The sequence below is a fragment of the Lissotriton vulgaris genome, chromosome 5 (genome assembly GCF_964263255.1).
Source record: "Lissotriton vulgaris chromosome 5, aLisVul1.2, whole genome shotgun sequence".
Classification (NCBI taxonomy): Eukaryota; Metazoa; Chordata; class Amphibia; order Caudata; family Salamandridae; genus Lissotriton; species Lissotriton vulgaris.
Genome location: NC_141693.1, coordinates 1774110483 through 1774131002, shown reverse-complemented (window position 1 = coordinate 1774131002; position 20520 = coordinate 1774110483). Strand labels below are relative to the sequence as shown.

At 48.6% G+C, this 20520-nt stretch overlaps 1 protein-coding gene across 2 annotated transcripts in view; it reads left to right on the top strand.

Annotated features, from left to right (window-relative positions):
* Nucleotides 1-20520, top strand: part of PSME3 (proteasome activator subunit 3) — a 288151-nt gene that overhangs the window by 105609 nt on the left and 162022 nt on the right. For both annotated transcript variants that reach the window (XM_086924080.1, XM_086924079.1), the window contains exon 6: nucleotides 12700-12812. In XM_086924080.1, coding sequence (XP_086780206.1) covers nucleotides 12700-12812 — 113 coding nt within the window. The remainder of the gene's footprint in view (nucleotides 1-12699; nucleotides 12813-20520) is intronic.

Sequence of the window (20520 nt, the reverse complement as noted above, 5' to 3'; positions counted from 1 at the left end):
CATTCCTTCTTCTTTAAAATAGTGGTCGTTCTTCTGTGAGGATCTAAAGATGTTAATGTGAAGGCTGTTTCTTTCTCTTCACTATAAATGCATTCGAAACTGGGCTCATGGTAACAAACTGTTTATACTGTCCTCCATCTTTCATTAATGCCATAACATATCACATGACTACTATTGTTTCTTCTAAATAAAGAATTGCAAGCTTAACACTAATAAACTGGGTGTTCCCAGAGACCCTTTCCACACTATACCTAACCAAAGACATCCCAAATGTCTCAGGCTTTCGTCATCAATGTATCAACTAGTATGCTCAAGTTAACTCTGCGAGTGACTGAAATCCAATTAAATACTTCCATGAGAGAATCCCTAAATGTTTTCAGTAGCAAATTGTTTCTTCTTGCTTGTTCCTTTTTGGTGCACCCTGCGAACCATATTTTTGTGTAGAATGTATGAAAATCATTCTCTAAAAGTCCTATAAAATGATGTATAGGTCCCGGAGCATGGAACCCTTTATTATCCCCTCCCCACACAACTTAAAGTGTTCTGAGTTATTCATACATTTTGCTACTAAACTTAATGATGGAATGTTTCATGTATTTTGCCCATCAGTTTGTTCTATAAAAAATTTCAAACTGTAACCTGCGTCTGTCATTCTTAACCGCATCGCTGCTGCGGCGATTTTTGCGCTGTGCGGCTTTTTTTAAAAAGCCACGTTACACCCCACACGCCCTCCCCTCCAAGGACTACATTCTACTGGGAGACCTCCATTATCATCTGGAAAAAAGTAACGACAGCAACACCACCCTCCTTCTGGAAAATCTCGCCAACCTCTGACTCAAACAACTTGTTAATACCCCCACTCACCTCGCAGGTCACACACTCGACCCTATCTTCACCTCCAGCAAACCTATCTCCTTCAGTCACACCACAGCTCTCCATTGGACGGACCACAGCTGCGTTCACTTTATCTACAAAAAGACCACAACCATCCTCAACCTACTCTGCGAAGAAACTGGAACAAAATCACCACCGACCAGATCTCCTCATCGCTTCTTCAAAACCCCCCTGCCCACTCATCGAACGCCAACCAAGCAGCCATTAACCTCACTCCATGGCTAACCAACAGCGCCGACAACCTAGCACCCCTGAAAAAACGTCAAATCAAACAAGGCAACAAAAAGGCCCCCTGGTTCAACGATTATCTTAAGATATCCAAGAAACTCTGTCGCTCCCCTGAGAAGGCCTGGAAAAAAGACCCAAATACCAGCACCAGAGACGCCTTCAAAAACGCCACCCGCATACACCACCAACTGATCCGGACAGCCAAGAAAACCGCATTCAAAGACCGACTTGACAACAACGCCCACAACAGCAAGGAATTATTCAACATCGTCAAAGAATTCACCAACCCCACTGCCAACTCCAACGACATCACTCCCTCTCAAGACCTCTGCGACTCCCTAGCTTCGTTCTTCCACGACAAAATCGCAGACATCCACAACCGCTTCGACAACCAACCCGGAGACCAACCCACACAACCTTCTGCCACACCTTCACCCCCTTGAACATCCTTAATGACTGGAACCCAATCTCCACGGATGATACCATCCGCCTGATGAACTCCATCCACTCAGGATCCCCCTCAGACCCATGCCCTCACCACAACTTCAACAAAGCAGATTCCATCATCGCACCCCACCTCCGTGATGTCATCAACTGCTCCCTCACCTCCGCCACCTTCCCAGATAGCTGGAAACACGCCGAACTTAGCGCCCTTCTGAAAAAACCCACAGCTGACCCCACCGAACTCAAACTACCGCCCCATATCACTCCTTCCATTCCCGGCCAAAGTCATCGAGAAAGCTGTCAACAACCAGCTCGCCGCCTTCCTCGAAACCAACAAATCCCTCGACTCCTCACAGTCCGGCTTCCGAGCCAAACCCAGCACTGAGACCGCACTCATCGCAGCAACAGACTACATTCGAACTCTACTGGACAATGGTGACACCGTCGCCCTCATCCTCCTCGACCTCTCCGCAGCTTTCGACAGTCTGTCATAGCACCCTGTTACAACGCCTCAGTAACATCGGAATTCAAGGAAAAGCACTGGAGTGGATCACCTCGTTCCTTGCCGGAAGAACTGAGTCCGCCTCCCATCATTCAAATCAGAAGCCACTGAAGTCATCTGCGGCGTGCCACAAGGATCTTCACTCAGCCCCACCCTCTTCAACGTATATATGAGCCCCCTCGCGGCCATCGCACGTCAACACAACCTCAACATCATCTCCTACGCTGATGACACTCAACTGATCCTCTCACTCACCAAAGACTCGAACACCGCCAAAACCAACCTACATGAAGGGATGAAAGAAGTAGCCGAATGGATGAAGCACAGCTGTCTGAAACTGAATTCCGACAAAACAGAAGTCCTTATCTTAGGTACCTCCCCTCCGCCGACTCGTGGTGGCCAGAATCCCTTGGAAAAGCACCCATCCCAACAGACCACGCACGAAACCTGGGCATCATTCTGGACTCCTCACTCTCGATGACCAGACAAATCCACGCAGTTTCATCATCTTGCTTAAACATTCTTCGCATGCTCAAAAAAACATTTCGCTGGATCCCCACTGAAACCAGAAAAACGGTCACCCACGCACTGGTTACAAGCCGCCTGGACTACGGAAACACCCTATACGCCGGTACCACCGCAAAACTTCAGAAAAAACTCCAACGCAGCAGCCAGACTCATTCTAGACATTCCGCGTAAAGATCACATTTCTGGTCACCTGAAAAACCTCCACTGGCTCCCCATCAATAAGAGGATAACATTCCGCCTTCTAACCCACGCACACAAAGCACTTTACGAACTTGGACCCGAATGCCTCAACACACGACTTTCCTTCCACACCCCCTCCCGCCAGCTACGCTCCTCCCACCAAGCCCTTGCTGCTGTACCTCGCATCAACAAAACCACCATGGGAGGAAGATCCTTCTCCTACCTGGCGGCTAAAACCTGGAACTCACTTCCCACTCACCTTCGCCTCACTCAGAACCACCTAGCATTCAGAAAGCAACTTAAAACCTGGATATTCGACAAGTAACTCCCCACCCTTCTCCAAGCGCCTTGAGACCCTCTGGGTATGTAGCGCGCTATATAAATCACTGAATTGAATACATGACCAGCTCAGCTCGTCATCCGCACACGTTACCCGTGGCTGATGACGAGCTGAGCTTGTCCGGATCTGGTAGAATCCACAGCAGGCCAGAGTGGCAGGAGGAGGCAGCAAGGCTTGCCCGGTTTAGGTGGCAAGTGTCCACGGGGTGAATCCGGAACAGGTGTGCGTTGGAGGAAAAGGCGTCTGTAGGAGCGATCCGGAAGGGCGAGAATCCCTGCGGTGGTAACAAGATTACTGCGGGTACAGGGTCGGAGCCCCGATCCACTGTCCAAGATGAACAACCATGAGAGGGGGAGAGCTGGGGGGTGTAAGCTATCGGTCCAGAGGGTCTGTCTTGTGGGGAATGAAGTTGAAGGCTGGAATTAATCCAGTGGTGAGGAAAGTGCTAGGATCAGCGCGGAGCCGCTACAGATGTGTGCAGCATTCCGTTGTCCTGACATGATGATCCTGACTAACTTGGATCGAAACGCCGTCGACATTTTAGCGGAATTTGCGGCGCCATCACAACTATGGTTCACTCCAAATGTCTATAAAACTGACTATTCAGTGTTACTAACTCAATGTGAACCATATATTCTTGTATAAATCAGTCACCTTTCATATTGCGCCTTTTGCTGTTTTCTCTCACTAGTCACTTGTGCCGTCCCCTTAGTATGTCACAACACTCTAGTGCACCAAGTCTTTAGGTTGCCTTCGCATTTTTTGCCTATAGTGCTGATTCAACTGTTTTGTATTTTTTATTTTCAATTTTTGCCTATTTTAAATATATGGTGCCTTGAGCACATCTTTCAACGAACCATTAGTCTCCCTTCTTCCTTTCCTTGTAATATCTTGTACATGCATGTAAAATTACGTTTCTAACTAATACCAGTTAAGACTCTATTTTTCGCTTGCGCACCCAGATCTCTACCTGGTCTATGGGTTATACTCCGGTTTCTCATCATATGGTCTAATTGAGGAGAGCACCAAGGTCCGTATTGGGACTACACCGTTATAGTCCTAGCCATTGGGGTGACTTTTGGTATGATCATTTAGTACAACTTTGCGTGCTGACATCTGGTAGCGGTGATAGTTCCGTCTATTGCAATTCTTGTCTTGCAAAGTAGCTCTCCTAATCTCCATGTCCCATAGGCGCATTTGCTTTTACACTCCAATAGGAATTTATTCCATTTCACAAAGATAGAATAGTTATTTGCACCAGCCCCAAATTTATGCCTAAGGTTATTTTGCATTGTAGGCCACAACATTGAGCAACCAGCCTGCTTCCCACAACCAGAGTGATCTGTAGCAGAAAGAGCCTTAGACACTCTGAATGTCTAACTTTTTACATGCTACATTGGGATGTCTACACAACTTTTTGTAGCTTTGGGCTAGCCATCTTTAAATCTAACACAAGGAGATGATGAACGGAGCGCTGAAACTTTTCAGACACTCACCCCCCAAGTCTCAGATCTGGGTTGAATCCATAATCTTTCTTTAGCTCACTTCGCCACCCCAGTTAAGGCACTTTAAAGCTGGCATTGCCAAGTGACTAGCTAAGTGCATTTAGACTTGCTTTGACAAGGCTAAGCACACACTCCCTGTGCCCGCTAGAGCCAACTCTACACAAAGGACACCACTATAGCCATTTTTGAGTAACATCCCTTTAAAGGAGATCTTCAAAGCTGCTTTTTGGTTAACTCCACATTCTTACACCAACAATTGTATGTTCGAGGCATGTGGGCTGCTGAATTCATATCTGTGCATAGATCGCCGCCTAGTGTTGGGTCCGGATGATTGCACATTGTTGTCCTGGAAGAGTCTTCGAAGTATCACGAGATAGGTGGCTCCTCCCCTGGACTACAGTGCGCATGGGCATCGCCTCCATCCCCAGATTGTTTTTTTCCGCCATTGGGTTCGGATGTGTTTCGGTTCCCTCTGTCGGAACCGATAGTAGTTTTACGATTTGACTTGAGACCCAAAGGTCTTTAGGCTGGGCGTCGGTATTGTTTTGTTCGGGTTATCTTATTCTCAGCTCCGAACGCTTCCTGCCCCTCCGCGTGCTCTCGGCGCAGACGGGCCTACTCGACACTCCAAGTTCCTGAACATGGAACGGACTCCGTTCAAGAGCTGCCCGGTGTGCACCTCCAAGTATTCACACCTCGACGTGCACCCTGTGTGCAACAAGTGTTTATCACCGGACCATGACGAGGCCAGGTGTATGGCCTGCTCAAAGTTCCGGTGCAAGAAGACCCTAAAGCATCGTCGGGCCGCTCGACTCCAGGCCCAGTTGTCGGCACCCCCTGCGCCCCTGCCGGACAACATCTTTGAAGGATTTGAAGAAGAGAATGTCTTTCAGGTTTCGGACTCTAACCCTGCGTCGGAGGGAGAGGACTACGACGCAGAAGATGAGGAGTTTGATGAAGCCGGCGACGAGGTAGGGGACGATGATGGGGCCATTGCCACCGTGGGGGATAGCTCGGAGGAGGAGCACCCCCAGACTGATTCAGGGGTCAATCCCCAACATACGGCCCAGGTCGAGGGATCGCCTTCGGGCTTTACCCAAGACCTTGATAATAGTCCAACTGCCCCGCCTCTCGGCCCGGCCGCGGACATTTCTGAGGCACCACTCCCGTTGAAGAAAACTAAAGTGAAGCCATCGGGATCTGCACCATCGGTTTCGAAACCGAAAGTGAAAGCTCCACTGGTGGGGCAGACAGCTCTAGAGGCGTCAACACCTAAAAAAGTCAAAATGGCCGACCCCAAGGCCTTGGGGTCGAAGACGAAGGTGGCCGATGCGGCTGCGTCGGCGCCGAAGATGGTCGAGGTCGAAGACCCGAAAAAGGCTCCGAAGAAGCGCCAAAGCGACTCCAAGGCTCCGGCTGTGCCGGCTCCGACTGGGGGAGCCAAGGATGGCAAGGTGTCGACTCCGAAGACGCTGCCCCCGGCAGACTCGACTCCCGACTCAGGGAAATCGCTCGAAACAGTCAAGCCATCTCCAGCCTTGACAAAGAAGGTCGTCGAATCCCTCCAACGGATCCGAAACGCTGAGGTTCCCGTACCAGAGGGAGTGAAGCCGAAGCCCGCATTGAAGCCGGCGAAGGCGCAAACGCCTATTCGCTACACCCTGCTGCCAAAGTCGACGCCGAAAGCCTTCGCTCCGAAGCAGGGAACGGACGTTCCTTCGAAGGAGGTGTCGACGCCCAAAGCGTCGCTGGCGGGGTCGAAGCCTCGGCTCCAGCCACTCGCTGAGGAAGAGCGCCGTGAGGTCATCATCGACGCCAATACGGGGAAATTGTCCCTCCTCAAACGGAAAATCACCACGGAACCGGTGCTTGAACATTTTCGGATTCCTCTTAAAAACAAGAAGGACTCGGCGGGCGCTTCGGCCCCTTTGGAACCTTCGTCTCCCAAACAAGTGGAACGTTCTCCTACGCGTTCTAACGCAGGGGAAGGTGACGATGAAGAGGTCGAGTACAACTATCCGGCGTACTCGGATCCGGAGGAGGAACATGAACCTTGGTCGGCCGGAGCCGACCCAGATGACCCGCAATCGGGTCAGGAACCGCAGCTCTTTGCGGCAAAGACCTCACCGACGGAGGACTCTGCAGCCTTCAACGCCTTGATTGAAAGGGCCGCAGCTAACCACGATGTCGAGCTCCACTCAGATCCTGTGGATGTGGACTTTCTGTTTGACACTTTCTCAGTGGCTGAGAAGTCGGTCAAGACATTGCCAATGCTCAAAGGAGTGCTAAAGCACGCGCCGGAGGTCTTCAAGGAGCCCACTCAGGCGCGTGTCATCAACCCTCGAATTGATAAAAAGTATAAGGCAGCGCCCTCGGATCCAACATATATCAAGGGACACCTGCCACTGGACTCTTTGGTTGTATCCAACGCTCGGAAGAGGGCGAATTCAGACAACTGGTGACGTTCCTCCCCCGGACAAAGAGTCGAAAATATTCGAGGCCTCAGGGAAAAGGATTGCTGCGCAGGCAGCTAACATCTGGCGTATTTCTAACACGCAGGCCCTACTTGCACGCTACGATAGGGCTCACTATGACACCCTAGAGACACTGCTGCAGCACTTACCTGACCAGTACAAGGAGGCTGGGGAGATGTTAATTCAGGAGGGCAAGCTAATCACTAACGCTTCCATCAAATGTGCGCTAGATGTGGCTGACACTGCCTCCAGGGCAATCAACACTAGTGTGTTGCTGAGAAGACATGCATGGCTTCGCATATCAGGCTTTAAACCAGATATCCAAACCACCATACTCAACCAAACAGTTAATCCTGACCACCTGTTTGGCCCTGAGGTGGATGCGACACTGAAAAAAATGAAAAAAGACACGGACACTGCTAAATCCATGGGGGCCCTCCAATCTCAGCAGTTTCGGGGTGGTTCCTTTCGCCGCTCCAATTCCAGAGGCACCTCCAGGGGTCAAGCATCGCAATCCACCCAGTATTATAAAGGCAATACCCAGACCTCATACACAAACAAGGGTAGAGGTGGCTACAGAGGCAACAATGTCAAGGGCAGGGGACGTGGAAACAATAGCTCCAGGTCCACCGCCGCCAACAAGCAGTGACGTCTTGTCACTGCCCCCCGACCACTCAACACCCGTCGGGGGGAGACTCCAGTAGTTCCTGCCCGCGTGGAAATCCATCACCACGGACAGGTGGGTGAGATCTCTTATCCAGTACGGTTACTGTCGAACTTACTTCCACTCCGCCAAACATTCCTCCAAGAAGCCGTCCTATGTCCGGAGAGCACTTGCACTTGTTGCAGCAGGAGGTCAGTCATGCTGCAAAAAGGGGCAATCGAGCTCGTTCCACTGCAAGAAAGGGGAACAGGGGTTTACTCCCTGTACTTTTTGATCCCCAAAAAGGACGGATCCCTCAGGTCCCTCAACTGGTATATTCTCTCGGAGCACTTCCATATGCTCACGTTGCAGCAGGTTCTCCCTCTGCTTCAGCAGGGCGATTTCCTGGCCACACTGGACCTAAAGGATGCGTACTTTCATATTCCCCTGCATCCTTCACACAGGAAGTATCTCAGATTCACAATCCTAGACCAGCATTACCAGTTCAGGGTTCTGCCGTTCGGGGTCACCACAGCGCCAAGGGTCTTTACAAAGTGCCTGGCGACTGTGGCGGCGCATCTGCGACGCCAGAACGTCCACGTCTATCCTTATCTGGACGACTGGCTCATTCAGGCAAGGACAGAACAGCAGTGCGCAGACCACGTGTCCCGCACTATTCATCTCCTGCACGATCTGGGATTCTCGCTGAACTATCCAAAATCTCATCTCCAGCCCGCCCATGTACTGCAGTATCTGGGCGCGACAATAGACACGCTGGCAGCCACTGCGCAGCCAAATTCAGTGAGAATCGCCAGCATCCAGACTCTGATCCAACGTTTCAGACCTCAGCACTCGCTTCCAGCGAGGGTGTTCATGCAGTTGATAGGCATGATGGCCTCCTGCATCTCCATCGTCCCGCACGCGAGACTACATATGCGTCCGCTTCAGGAGTGTTTGGCACGTCAGTGGACTCAGGCTCATGGGCAACTGACAGACCTAGTGTTGGTGAGCGGTCGGGCGTACAACTCTCTGCATTGGTGGAATCCACTGAACCTTTGCAAGGGCCGACCGTTCCAGGAGCCTGTGCCACAGATTATCCTGACGACGGACGCTTCTCTCCAGGGATGGGGAGCGCATGTACTCCATTACACGGTGCAGGGACTATGGACACTACAGCAGAGGAAGATGCACATCAACGTTCTAGAACTGATGGCAATCTTCATGGCTTTAAAGGCATTCAAAGTACATCTGTCCAACAAGGTTGTGTTGATCCGGACGGACAACATGACGGCCATGTACTACATCCAGAAGCAGGGAGGCACACACTCTCCGCAGCTGTCTCATCTGGCTCAGAGCATGTGGAAGTGGGCCATTCAGAGGAACATCTTCCTCATGGCGGAGCATCTCCCGGGCAAAGACAACCAGATGGCGGACCTGCTCAGCAGGCACAGCCACCAGATGCACGAGTGGGAGATACATCCATCAGTACTCCAACCGTACTTCCAAAGGTGGGGTCATCCAGAGATAGACCTGTTCGCCACAAAGGAGAACGCAAAATGCCAAAGCTTCGCCGCCAGGTTCCCACACCCGCAATCACAGGGCAATGCGATGTGGATGAACTGGTCAGGCAGATTTGCGTACGCTTTTCCCCCAGCACCTCTGATGCCGCTGGTGGCACGCAAACTCAGGCAGCACTCGATGACTCTCATCCTGGTTGCTCCAACGTGGGCTCGCCAACCATGGTACACCACGTTTCTGGAACTCTCCGTGGTACCGCATCAAAGGCGTCATCTCACCCCCAGCCTTCTGACGCAGAGCCATGGCGACATTCAGCACCCAGATCCGCAACAGCTCAACCTGGCGATCTGGCTCCTGAAGTCCTAGAGTTTGGCTACCTCAATCTTCCCCCCGATTGTATGGACATCATTCGGGAGGCAAGGAAGCCCACTACTCGAGCTTGTTACGCAGCCAAGTGGAAGCGTTTTGTCATGTACTGTGTAAACCACAATATTGACCCACTGGACGCTTCCATACAGAACATTATTTGCTACCTGTTCCACCTGTACCAATGCAATTTGGCGTACTCTTCCATCCGCATTCATTTGTCTGCGATGGCAGCATACCTTCAGAATAGGCAACACCTATCCCTTTTTAAGGTCCCTGCTATCAAGGCTTTTCTGGAAGGACTCAAAAGGGTCATTCCACCGCGGACACCACCAGGTCCAGAATGGAACCTCAATGTGGTTCTTACAAGGCTGATGGGTCCTCCCTTTGAGCCACTGCACTCTTTGGAGCTTCAGTTTCTGACTTGGAAGGTTGCTTTCTTAGTAGCAATTACATCGCTACGGAGGGTTAGTGAGTTGCAGGCGCTCACCATCCAGGAACCATTCTTCCAAGTACACGCTAACAGGGTGGTGCTCCGCACTAACCCTAAATTCTTACCCAAGGTGGTATCTCAATTCCACATGAACCAAACAATTGAGTTGCCAGTGTTTTTTCAAAACCCAGAGTCACTGGCGGAGCGGATGCTCCACACCCTTGATGTTAAAAGAGCCTTGATGTACTACGTGGACAGGACTAAAGATTTTCATAAGACCAAGCAACTCTTTGTTGCTTTGGCCTCACACCACAAGGGAAATGCTATCTCCAAAGCTGGGATCGCTAGGTGGATAGTGAAATGCATTCAGATCTGTTACGCTAAAGCTAAACGCACTCTCACAATTCCACCAAGAGCCCACTCCACCAGAAAGATGGGGGCCTCTATGGCTTTCCTAGGTAACATTCCCTTAGAAGATATTTGTAGAGCAGCTACATGGTCTACCACACATACCTTCACTAAGCATTACTGTGTAGATGTGCACTCTAAACAGCAGGCAGCTGTTGGCCAGGCTGTTCTCAAAACGCTTTTTCAAACGGCTGCAGCTGGCACGGGCGGCCGCCGCTAATGGAGAGACTGCTATGTATTCTATGCACAGATATGAATTCAGCAGCCCACATGCCTCGAACTGCAAATGCTACTTACCAGTATGCATCTGTTCTTGGCATGTAGGGCTGCTGACATTCAGATCGCCCGCCCTCCTCCCCGGCGCCTGTAGCAGCTGCAGTATTTTCTTTACACGTCTTTTCATACTCTTAGCATAGGGCATCACTCACATATGTCACTCCATCTCTGCCAATGGCTAAAAACAATCTGGGGATGGAGGCGATGCCCATGCGCACTGTAGTCCAGGGGAGGAGCCACCTATCTCGTGATACTTCGAAGACTCTTCCAGGACAACAATGTGCAATCATCCGGACCCAACACTAGGCGGCGATCTATGCACAGATATCAATGTCAGCAGCCCTACATGCCAGGAACAGATGCATACTGGTAAGTAGCATTTGCATTTTAGTGCTTCACTACTGTGTGACGTTTTTGCATGTCAACACACCTTACTTGGCTAAGCAATCTTGGGACCATGTCGTACCTTGACAACACCTACTTGCTAGCCAGCACTTTGGAGAGAAACTGCGGTATAGCCTTTGCAGGTCATGTGTATCTAGAGCCACACATACTAAGAACAGAAAATGTTACTTAAATATGTCACCATTGGTTTGTAGGGTGTATCGCTGTAGATTCACAAGTGCCCACCCACCTCTCAAGAAGGAAAGCGCAGGTCACTGATATTTTCCATATGCTTTAACTGTTTACTTTGCACACCACCTTTTTAGACACCACACCTTTTTTGACACTGCACTCCAATCACCCTCTCAGCAGAAAGCAATTTGAGATGGAGACAGTGTGCTAGTCTATTGTGCACAACGGGTCTTGTGACTATCTTGAAAAAACAAGTTACAAATGTCTGTGGCTAGCACTAGATACAGAGCACATGGATCTGCTATGCTACATGCAAAAAGTTGTAAGGTAAGTAACTTGTTCCTTCATTTGGGTTGCTCCTCTACCACGTTTGGGTGGAACGAGGAAGCAATTTATATCAATTTACCATATGCCTTAACAATGTCACACTTCACCTCTAGGCACATCCCTTTGCTCCATGTTCTAAGGTTATAAATGGATGGACCTCTCCACCTAGGGGATTCATACGCATGCATACCTGCATCACTTCATATGCTCTCCTACAATCCTATGTAGGCTCAGCACTTATAGGGACGCGTTATGAGCAATCCATGCCACACATACGCAAAACCAAAACTTGGGTCAAAATGCACTTGCCGATTCCTGTCTGACTGCATTTAGTGCTCAAGTGCCCTAATCGCAAAGAAAATATGCTGCTTGTACATAAATGCAATTTAGTGGTTTCTCCAGCGATAGGCAGCAGTATATAAATGCAGAGAGAATGTGGTATAGCGAACTTTAAAAAAAAAAATACAATTTTGACACCAGCTGCACAGTAATTTTACATTCATTTACCAGCGAGACCAGATTAGTACTTAGCTCTGCAATCGTCTCTTTACAAAGAATTTTCACTTCTGTTGTCCATGTAAACTACTTCTCATTGCTCTTTGGTGGTGGAGAAACAGGCAGGACATGACTTTTTTTTTTTAGTACTTAATTTGTGCTTCTTGTGTGCACCGGAACTCTTTTGGGGGACCACACTTATTTGTTATCTTCCAACTGATCTATGGCAAGAGGCAGCCAGACCAGGAAAGGAGAAATGGAATACAAAATTGACAATGTTAGGAAGAAGATTCTGTAAGACAGATGGTGGTAGGAAGTAAAGGGTATTTATTTATAGAGTTTTATATGCAGACATGTTTGTTTAGAAGCCCTAGCATGCTGTAATGTTGGCGGCAATTTCCTAAAGTAGAACTTTGGGCCTTATTTATTCATATTCGTTATTACTTTATAATTTTTTTGCAAATTAAGCACTGTCCTGCTCACTGAAGCGGTCTATAATGCAGACACTTTGCATAGCATGATCATAAACTTTCTTTAATTGTAACTTTTCTTCTGACAATAGGTACGAAAGTGTTTGTGATGCCAAATGGAATGTTGAAGAGCAACCAGAAACTTGTGGAAATCATTGAGAAAGTGAAACCTGAAATCCGGATGCTCATTGAAAAATGCAACACTGTAAGTGTTTACAATAAAATAAAATAATGCTATCACTTGGTAATCTACAACCAATTTAATGATTGCATCCTAAAAATGGGTTGTTCCGTAGCTCATCAACTCCCTTTGTTCTGTAATATCTATGTATTTTGGGGCATTTTTATCCGTAATGCAGATTGTTTTGAATGAATGTGCTATTGACTGGAAACTTCCTTTGCTCGAATCACTTTCATTTTAATTTGTGGGCAGAAGGTACTTCATTACAAAGAGCTGAAGTCCTGGGATACAGGTAAAATATAACTGGATAAAGTGGAAATGTAATGGATAGGTTCTCCAGAAAATGGGAATTAAGGTGTAGCATATTGGGTTTACCCTGCTGTAGTTAAACTCCTGCTAAAACTCCAATTTTTGAAATATGCTTATTTTGAAGCTCCGAACACTGTACAGATAGTAAGCAACCTCTGGACAAAGGCAGACAAATTAGATTTTGGCTTTAAGGCAGAAGAAAAAGGGTAGCCTTATCATGAAGCAGTAATGCCTGAGAGGTGGCTCATGAGTGAGAAGTATTGGTAAAGATGCAATTGAAATGTTCATGGGAGTGCTTGCATTTTAAATGGAAAGATGTCACAAGGTTGTAGAATATGTAGGAGTAACAGCCAAAGTGGAGATGAGGCTGACAAGATGTGTGATGATAGGGTTGTTAAAGACTCTAATGCAGGTACAAAGTTTCTTGTTAATGAAATGGGAAGTTATACCCCCTAGGCTAAGGCAGCAAATAAGCTTAGCATGGTTAAGAATCTAGTGTTGGGTGGGATAGAAAGTCAGTAGACATCAAGTGGTTAGGGAATTAAGTTCTGTGGGAAAGAAAGCAAGAGCCAAAAACAGCCTTTTGCTTAGGACGTGGTCTGCAGCGCTAGAGCACCTACTGGAGTAACTGCTCCAATACTACAGGAGTTCAAAATTCTCATAATGATAGTATGCTTCACAGGTGACTCTACTGAGTTCAGTGCTATTTTCTCTACCTTATACTCTGTACCTGTAGTATAGTTATTCTTTTGAGCTATGGCCTTTTATCTCCTGCATTAAAATCCTTTTTTTCTTCAGGTTCTTGTTTGACTTTTTGTGACTTGCATGCCTGAACTAGGTTTTAAAAAGTGTAGTTATTACGTTAAGTTCTTATGTTCAGCTACTTCTTATTAGCTAATTGGCATGATTGTATCCTTGAAGTTGGTAGACTAAACTACAGCTACATTATCGGTTTCTACTAGCTGAATTGGTCTCTGTGCAAAGAAGGTTTATTAGAATTTGTCTCCTGGATCTTATGAGAACAAGTTACTCGGTGTAAACTAGCCATAGAAAGTATCTGTCCTTAGCTATGCTCTCAAGTACTACTAACCATAGTTGCAAATATGAATAACTGCCCATTCTGTACTAGGAGCTACAGCGCAATTTTTCCATAGTCTAGATTTTCCATGAATCGCTGGTTGGTTCTCAAGTGCCCATCTTTTCCTCGGTATGTAGCACAGGTAAATAGTTTAGGTATCCTAAATGGGAGTTTGAATGTTCCTGGCAAGTCACTTGTTCCCAGGAACCCAATGCCCATCACATGGGACATCCGTTTCAGTTATTAGCTTAATTGTTTCCAAAACGTCTTCCAGAATCCTGCTTGCTCGACATTTCCTTCCGAGTCGGACTTCCTGTGGCACACCATCCTTGTCAGCACTTAAGAATTTCTTTAAATTGTTTTCTATACCTTATGTTTGAGCGTTCTCATTCTGTAAAACTGTGCTTTGCTCTCTAAAGGTAAGACTGTCTCGGTAAGTCCATATCACTAGGCAATATGGAGAGCTTTACCTGTTGCTGGGTTTAGCTTTGTTCAGCTGAAGGGACTGGCTTGGAGCAACAACAAAAAAACTTCACTACTGTCAAGATGCACACCTTCCTGACTTCTGGCACTTAACATTTGAAATTGCTAGCCTGCTGGTGTTTTTGTAGGTTAGATCGAGATCAGTTGACTTTATGTACTGAACTTGTGTACAAAATGTAGGCATTTTCTTTGTTGTAGAAACTTGGCTGAAGAGCCCGGACATTTTGCTTGTAGCTTTTGAGCAGGCTACCAATTATTTCGGCCTAATTGCCTAGTCCTGAGAAGTGGGAGCATTTCCCGAAGTTGTAGGTGCTCCCTGCTAGCATTCTTGGTTGGACTAGCCTCACAGCCCATGGAACTAAAGTTTGCAGCAAAGGACCATAATTCCTTTGCATTACTTGGGCATCAGCCTCCCAGGGTCTGATAGTATTTTTCAGTAAACCTTTGATGAATATGACCTTGCCCACCCTTGGCAAGTCTAACTGCTCTTCGGTTTTAAACTCTGGGTGGATGATGCTGTAAAGACTTTCACTGAATTACTGTCCTGCTTAGACCTAAATATGGAGTGTCAGCATCCTGCCCTTCTGGTGGCCATGTTTTGGACTTCACAATCTCAGGTTGAAGTCTATCCTGTAGTTGATGCATATTTAATGGACTTTTAGCTGCAGATTCCCTAACCTGTGATTTCTCCCCAGGTGTCAGGCTGGATCCGTAAAATTCTCCGCAGTACCTCTGCTTGCCTGGGGGCGATGTCGCATGTCTCCTTAACAACATTGACTCCGAATGTGACATCAGTGGATCCGTGTCCCCTCCAGCACACTGACTTCCTTTTCTTCTTTTTCTGCACTGCACGCGGGTCCGGAGTAGCATCTCTGGCCATTTTTCGACCTGATGTGGCAAATTTTACTTCTAAAACAGTGTGCCGCCTTCAATGCCCTCTGGGTTTAAATCCTCTGGGTTCTGTCTAGCCAGATGTCTGGTACAGAGCCGCATTGTATTTGTATGTGGTGCTTGTGCGAGCATCGACACCCAAGAATGTGCTGCGTGCCAGCAGTTGCAGCGGATGGCGCTGTGGAAGAGGCTAATAAAGCTCTTGATGGCTCGGTTGTCAAAAGCTCCGAATTCCTCTGTGTTGGTCGTCTTCCTGGTCTGCATTTTGCCGGTACAGAGGTTGTTCCCAGGAGTCTCTTCATCTTGTGGTCGATTGCTGCTGTCCCAGATTTTTGCTACGTCTCATGGTCCTAAGAGGAAAAGGGTCCCAGTTGAAGGAAAGTGATTATATACACATAAGAGTAAATACGAAAAACAATAAATGCGTCTACAATGTTTTATTCACATTGTAGAATAAACCAACGGATATAGTATCCAACATTATCATTTTTAAAGAGTTTGAATAGTGCCCCTGGAGGTAAGGAGGAAGTGAAATGGTGAGGGTAGTGCAGGTAGGGAATAGTGACAATAAAAACAGATGTAGATCTGAAATTCCACAATTCAATTTTCAATATAAATAAAACGGTCAATGATCAGAATAATATTTCATAGAACACATGCCCCATGATACATAGTATGTAGGAATAATGGGTGGGGGGGCTGTGATTGAACAGGGACTTGTCGACGTTTCGACCCCAGAGTGAGCAGGAGTCAGTGGAGTCCTTGCGACGGGGTCTTCATCAGGACGAGGGGGGACTAGCAATACCTAGTATCTTTCTGTTTAATAATTGTCACTGTTTCTCTCTTACGACTTGGTTCTTCTCCGGAGATGTCGTCGAGGAAAACAGGCTTTAAGCCATGTAGGTCTTGTGCTCGCATGATGTCCATCACTGACCCACATAAGGATTGTTTGTGGTGTCTTGGTTCAAGTCACGACGTCAAGAACTGCGATTTCCTGTTTTAAAATCCAAAGGTGCTTGAGAGTGTGAAGCTAAATTACTTTTGGCGAAAGTGAAACAGGATTCTGGACGACATTCGAGATCGACGTCACGAAGATCGAAGTCGAAGCAAAGGTCTCGGTCGAAGTCGGGATCGGCGTCGAGATCCAGAGCGGGTTCGAGGTCTGGAGAGGAGTCTAGATCTAAAGCGAAGTGAAAGTCCAGAGAAAGGTCTAGGTCTAAGTCAGCTTCCGGTCATGCTTCGAGCTCCTCGGAGAAAGCATAAGAGGAGGAAGCACAGTTCGAAACATCATTCGGAGAAGGAATCCTCTGACTCGAAGAGAAGGTCTCACAAACATCGTAAAGACTTTGTCACTCCTTCGCCTGCTTTATCAAAAGAAGGTTCTCCGGCTCCGGAGCCGGACCCGGAGCCGGTATCCTCGGAGCATGAAGAGGAAGAAGAGGTGACTCCTCAAGAACCGGCTTCAGCGGAGACTCCTGTGAACCCAGAAGGTCAGGGTGAGGATGTGTCGGGGCGGCCTCCATTGCAACATCCGGTAGGTCCGTACCCTTCCTTTCCTGGTCCTGGACAGGATCCCTCGCATTTTCTCAATGCGATGTTTGGAGTATATTCTAGGGCAATGTACCCCACTGGAGCGCCTGGTGGCCCCATGGGTCCATTATCGTACAGTCTGGGTATTCCTCAGTCGTACGCCCCAGCTCCATTTATGCCTTTAATGCCGGCGCCTCTTTCACCATGGCTCGGTACGGCTCCACCGAGGTCTTCGACTCTGGATCGACCTCGCAGTCGAGATCGAGGTACCACACCTGTTCATGACTCTCGTCCTCCTGCTCCGGCTCCTCGATCGACGTCGGAACCGGCTCCGTCGGAGTCGTTACCGGATCCGTCGACTTAAATTCGTTTGAAGTGGTCGAGGCGAAGAGCTCAGCGTCTTCTCGAACAAAAGGATGATGAAAGTTCTGATGTGGAAGAAGGCGAGCTTCCTGATCATGATGATTTCGAGGGGCTTCGGGATGCTAGTGGTCTGGAACTCTCTCCCGAGTGGGGTCTGCCTTCGACTTCTGATGCACCATCAAGGGACGTGGCACCCTATCACGTGGTTATTAGGAAGGCTGCTGACCTTCTTAGCTTAAAGCTGCCCACAGTGGAGTACAAGCCCAACATCCTCACTGAAGTCTTGCATTCTCCTTCTTCGATTGTGGAGCCTACACTGCCATTTACTGATGCCTTGGCGGATCCAATTAAGGAGATTTGGAAGAGGCCGTTGTCTGCTCCTGCAGTTTCAAGGGTTATTGCAAGGCGCTATAGGGTGGCTCCTGATGACCCTGCATTTCTTTCTACGCATCCATCTCCGGAAAGTCTTGTGGTTCAGGCGGCTTGCTCTAATAGGGCTGCAGGCTCTTTCCCTCAAGTGCCAGCTGACGAAGAGTCTAAGAAATTAGATCAGTCTGCGAAGAAGACTTTCTCTTCTGGGAGCATGGCTCTTAAGTCATCAAATGCTACTTGCCTTTTAGGTAGATATGTGCACGCGCTAATGGACTCAGTGAAGCAATTGTCATCAAAACTTCCTGAGGAGGATAAGAAAAACTTTAATGAAGTGGTCTCTGACACTCAGGCTGCGGCCCGCATGGTCATTCAAAGCGGCATGGACACTGTGGATTCTGTTGCTAGAATTATGGGCTCATCCATTGCGACCAGGAGAGCCGCATGGTTAAAGTCTTCTGATTTCTCAGCGGATGTGCAGTCTACATTGCTGGACTTACCCTTTGAAGGAACTGGCCTTTTTGGTAAGAAGGCTGATGTGGCCTTGGAGAGGTTTAAGGACAGCCGTGCCACTGCAAGATCTTTGGGTCTGCAGAGGAGAGGGTCGACGACTAGAAAATTCAAGGGATTTGGTAAATCTTCTTTTCGTCCCTTCAAGCAGGGTCAACAACAACAACAGCAGCACCCTCTATATAGGTCCTATAGAGGTAGACAGAGGGGTCGTGGACGTGGACGTCAAGTCTCCTCTTCCTCCACTTCCTCCAATAATGCCCAACCCCCACCCGCATCAGCAAAGCAGCCCTAGATCCTCCATTCTGGATCATGTAGGGCCAGTAGGGGGTCGGCTTACTCACTTTCTACGAGATTGGGAATCGGTTACATCAGATCTTTGGGTTCTCAATCTCGTAGAGAATGGGTATGCACTTCCTTTTCAGGAGTTCCCTCCCAATTACCCTCCTTGCCAAGGTTATTGTTCGGAGGATCACCTGCTTCTCCTGCAGGAGGAAGTCCTGGCTCTGTTTCGAAAGGGTGCAATAGAGGTGGTTCCAGAGCAGGAGAGGGGTCAAGGGTGCTACTCCCGGTATTTCTTGATTCCCAAGAAGGATGGCAGGCTTCGGCCGATCCTGGATCTCAGGATTTTGAACCTCTATCTCAAACAGGAGAAGTTCAAAATGCTCACCCTTGCTCAGGTTCTTCTGGCGCTGATGGAAGAAGACTGGATGGTGTCGATCGACTTGCAGGATGCGTATTTTCACATCCCAATCCTGAAGTCGCACAGGAAGTATCTCCGTTTTACGGTGGGATCGCAGCACTACCAGTTTGCGGTCCTCCCGTTTGGACTTACTACTGCGCCTCGAGTTTTCACCAAGGTGATGGCAGTGGTGGCTGCGCATCTCAGAAGGTCAGGGATACCTGTATTCCCTTATCTAGACGACTGGCTGATCAAAGCAGAGTCGCCGGAGATGGTGCTCCATCATCTGCAGGAGACAACTCAGTTGTTACACAGGTTGGGTTTTTCGATAAACGTACCCAAATCTCACCTGGTGCCCTCCCAGCGCAACCTGTTCATAGGTGCGGTACTGGACACTTCTGTATGTCGTGCATTCCCTCCACCTCAAAGGATTCACGACATTCAGGAAATGATTCCTTTATTCTACAATGGAGCGGTTGTTCCAGTCCTGAAGGTCCTTCGCCTACTCGGTCTGATGGCTTCTTGCATTCTGTTGGTCAGTCATGCACGCTGGCACATGAGGGCGCTCCAGTGGTGCCTCCGCAGGCAGTGGTATCAGCACAACGGAGATCTCGGGGAGTCAGTGAAGATCTCCAGGGAAGCTGCAGCGGATCTGTCTTGGTGGGGCGTGGAAGGCAATCTGTCGCAAGGAAAGCCTTTTCAACTGCCTCCATCAGTGGCCACAGTGATAACGGATGCATCCACTCTCGGGTGGGGTGCTCATCTGGGAGACCTGGAGGTCAAAGGTCTTTGGTCTCCGGAAGAAAGGTTGTTTCACATCAACCTTCTGGAATTGAGGGCGATACGTTTGGCGCTCAAGGCCTTCCTCCCTTCCCTTCGCGGTCGTTCGGTTCAGGTCCTAACGGACAACACGACTGCGATGTGGTACATCAACAAGCAGGGAGGAGTAGGGTCGCAGTGTCTCTGCAGAGAGGCTCTGCGTCTCTGGTCCTGGGTTCAGGACCATCAGATTTGTCTGGTGGCAAATCATCTGGCCGGAGTACTGAATGTGCGTGCAGACAGTCTCAGTCGGCAGTTCTCTGCCGACCACGAGTGGAGGCTTCACCCGGAGGTTGTTCACGACATCTTTCAGATGTGGGGGACTCCTCGGGTGGATCTATTTGCCACTCGCGAGTATGCTCACTGCCTTTCATTCTGCAGTCTCCAGTATCCGATGCAAGGGGCATTGGGGGACGCGTTTCAGTTGGGTTGGGGAGATCAACTCCTTTACGCGTTTCCTCCCATACCTTTGATTCCTCGGGTTCTGAGGAAGATTCGTCAAGACCGGGCCCAAGTCATATTGGTTGCTCCGGATTGGCCAAGAAGGGTGTGGTATTCGGACCTACTCCGCCTCTCCTCTCACCCGCCGCTCCGTCTCCCTCACAGGGCAGACCTCCTCTCTCAGATGGAGGGGCAGGTTCTACACCCCCACCTCCAGACATTACACCTTCATGCCTGGAGATTGAACGGGGCAACTT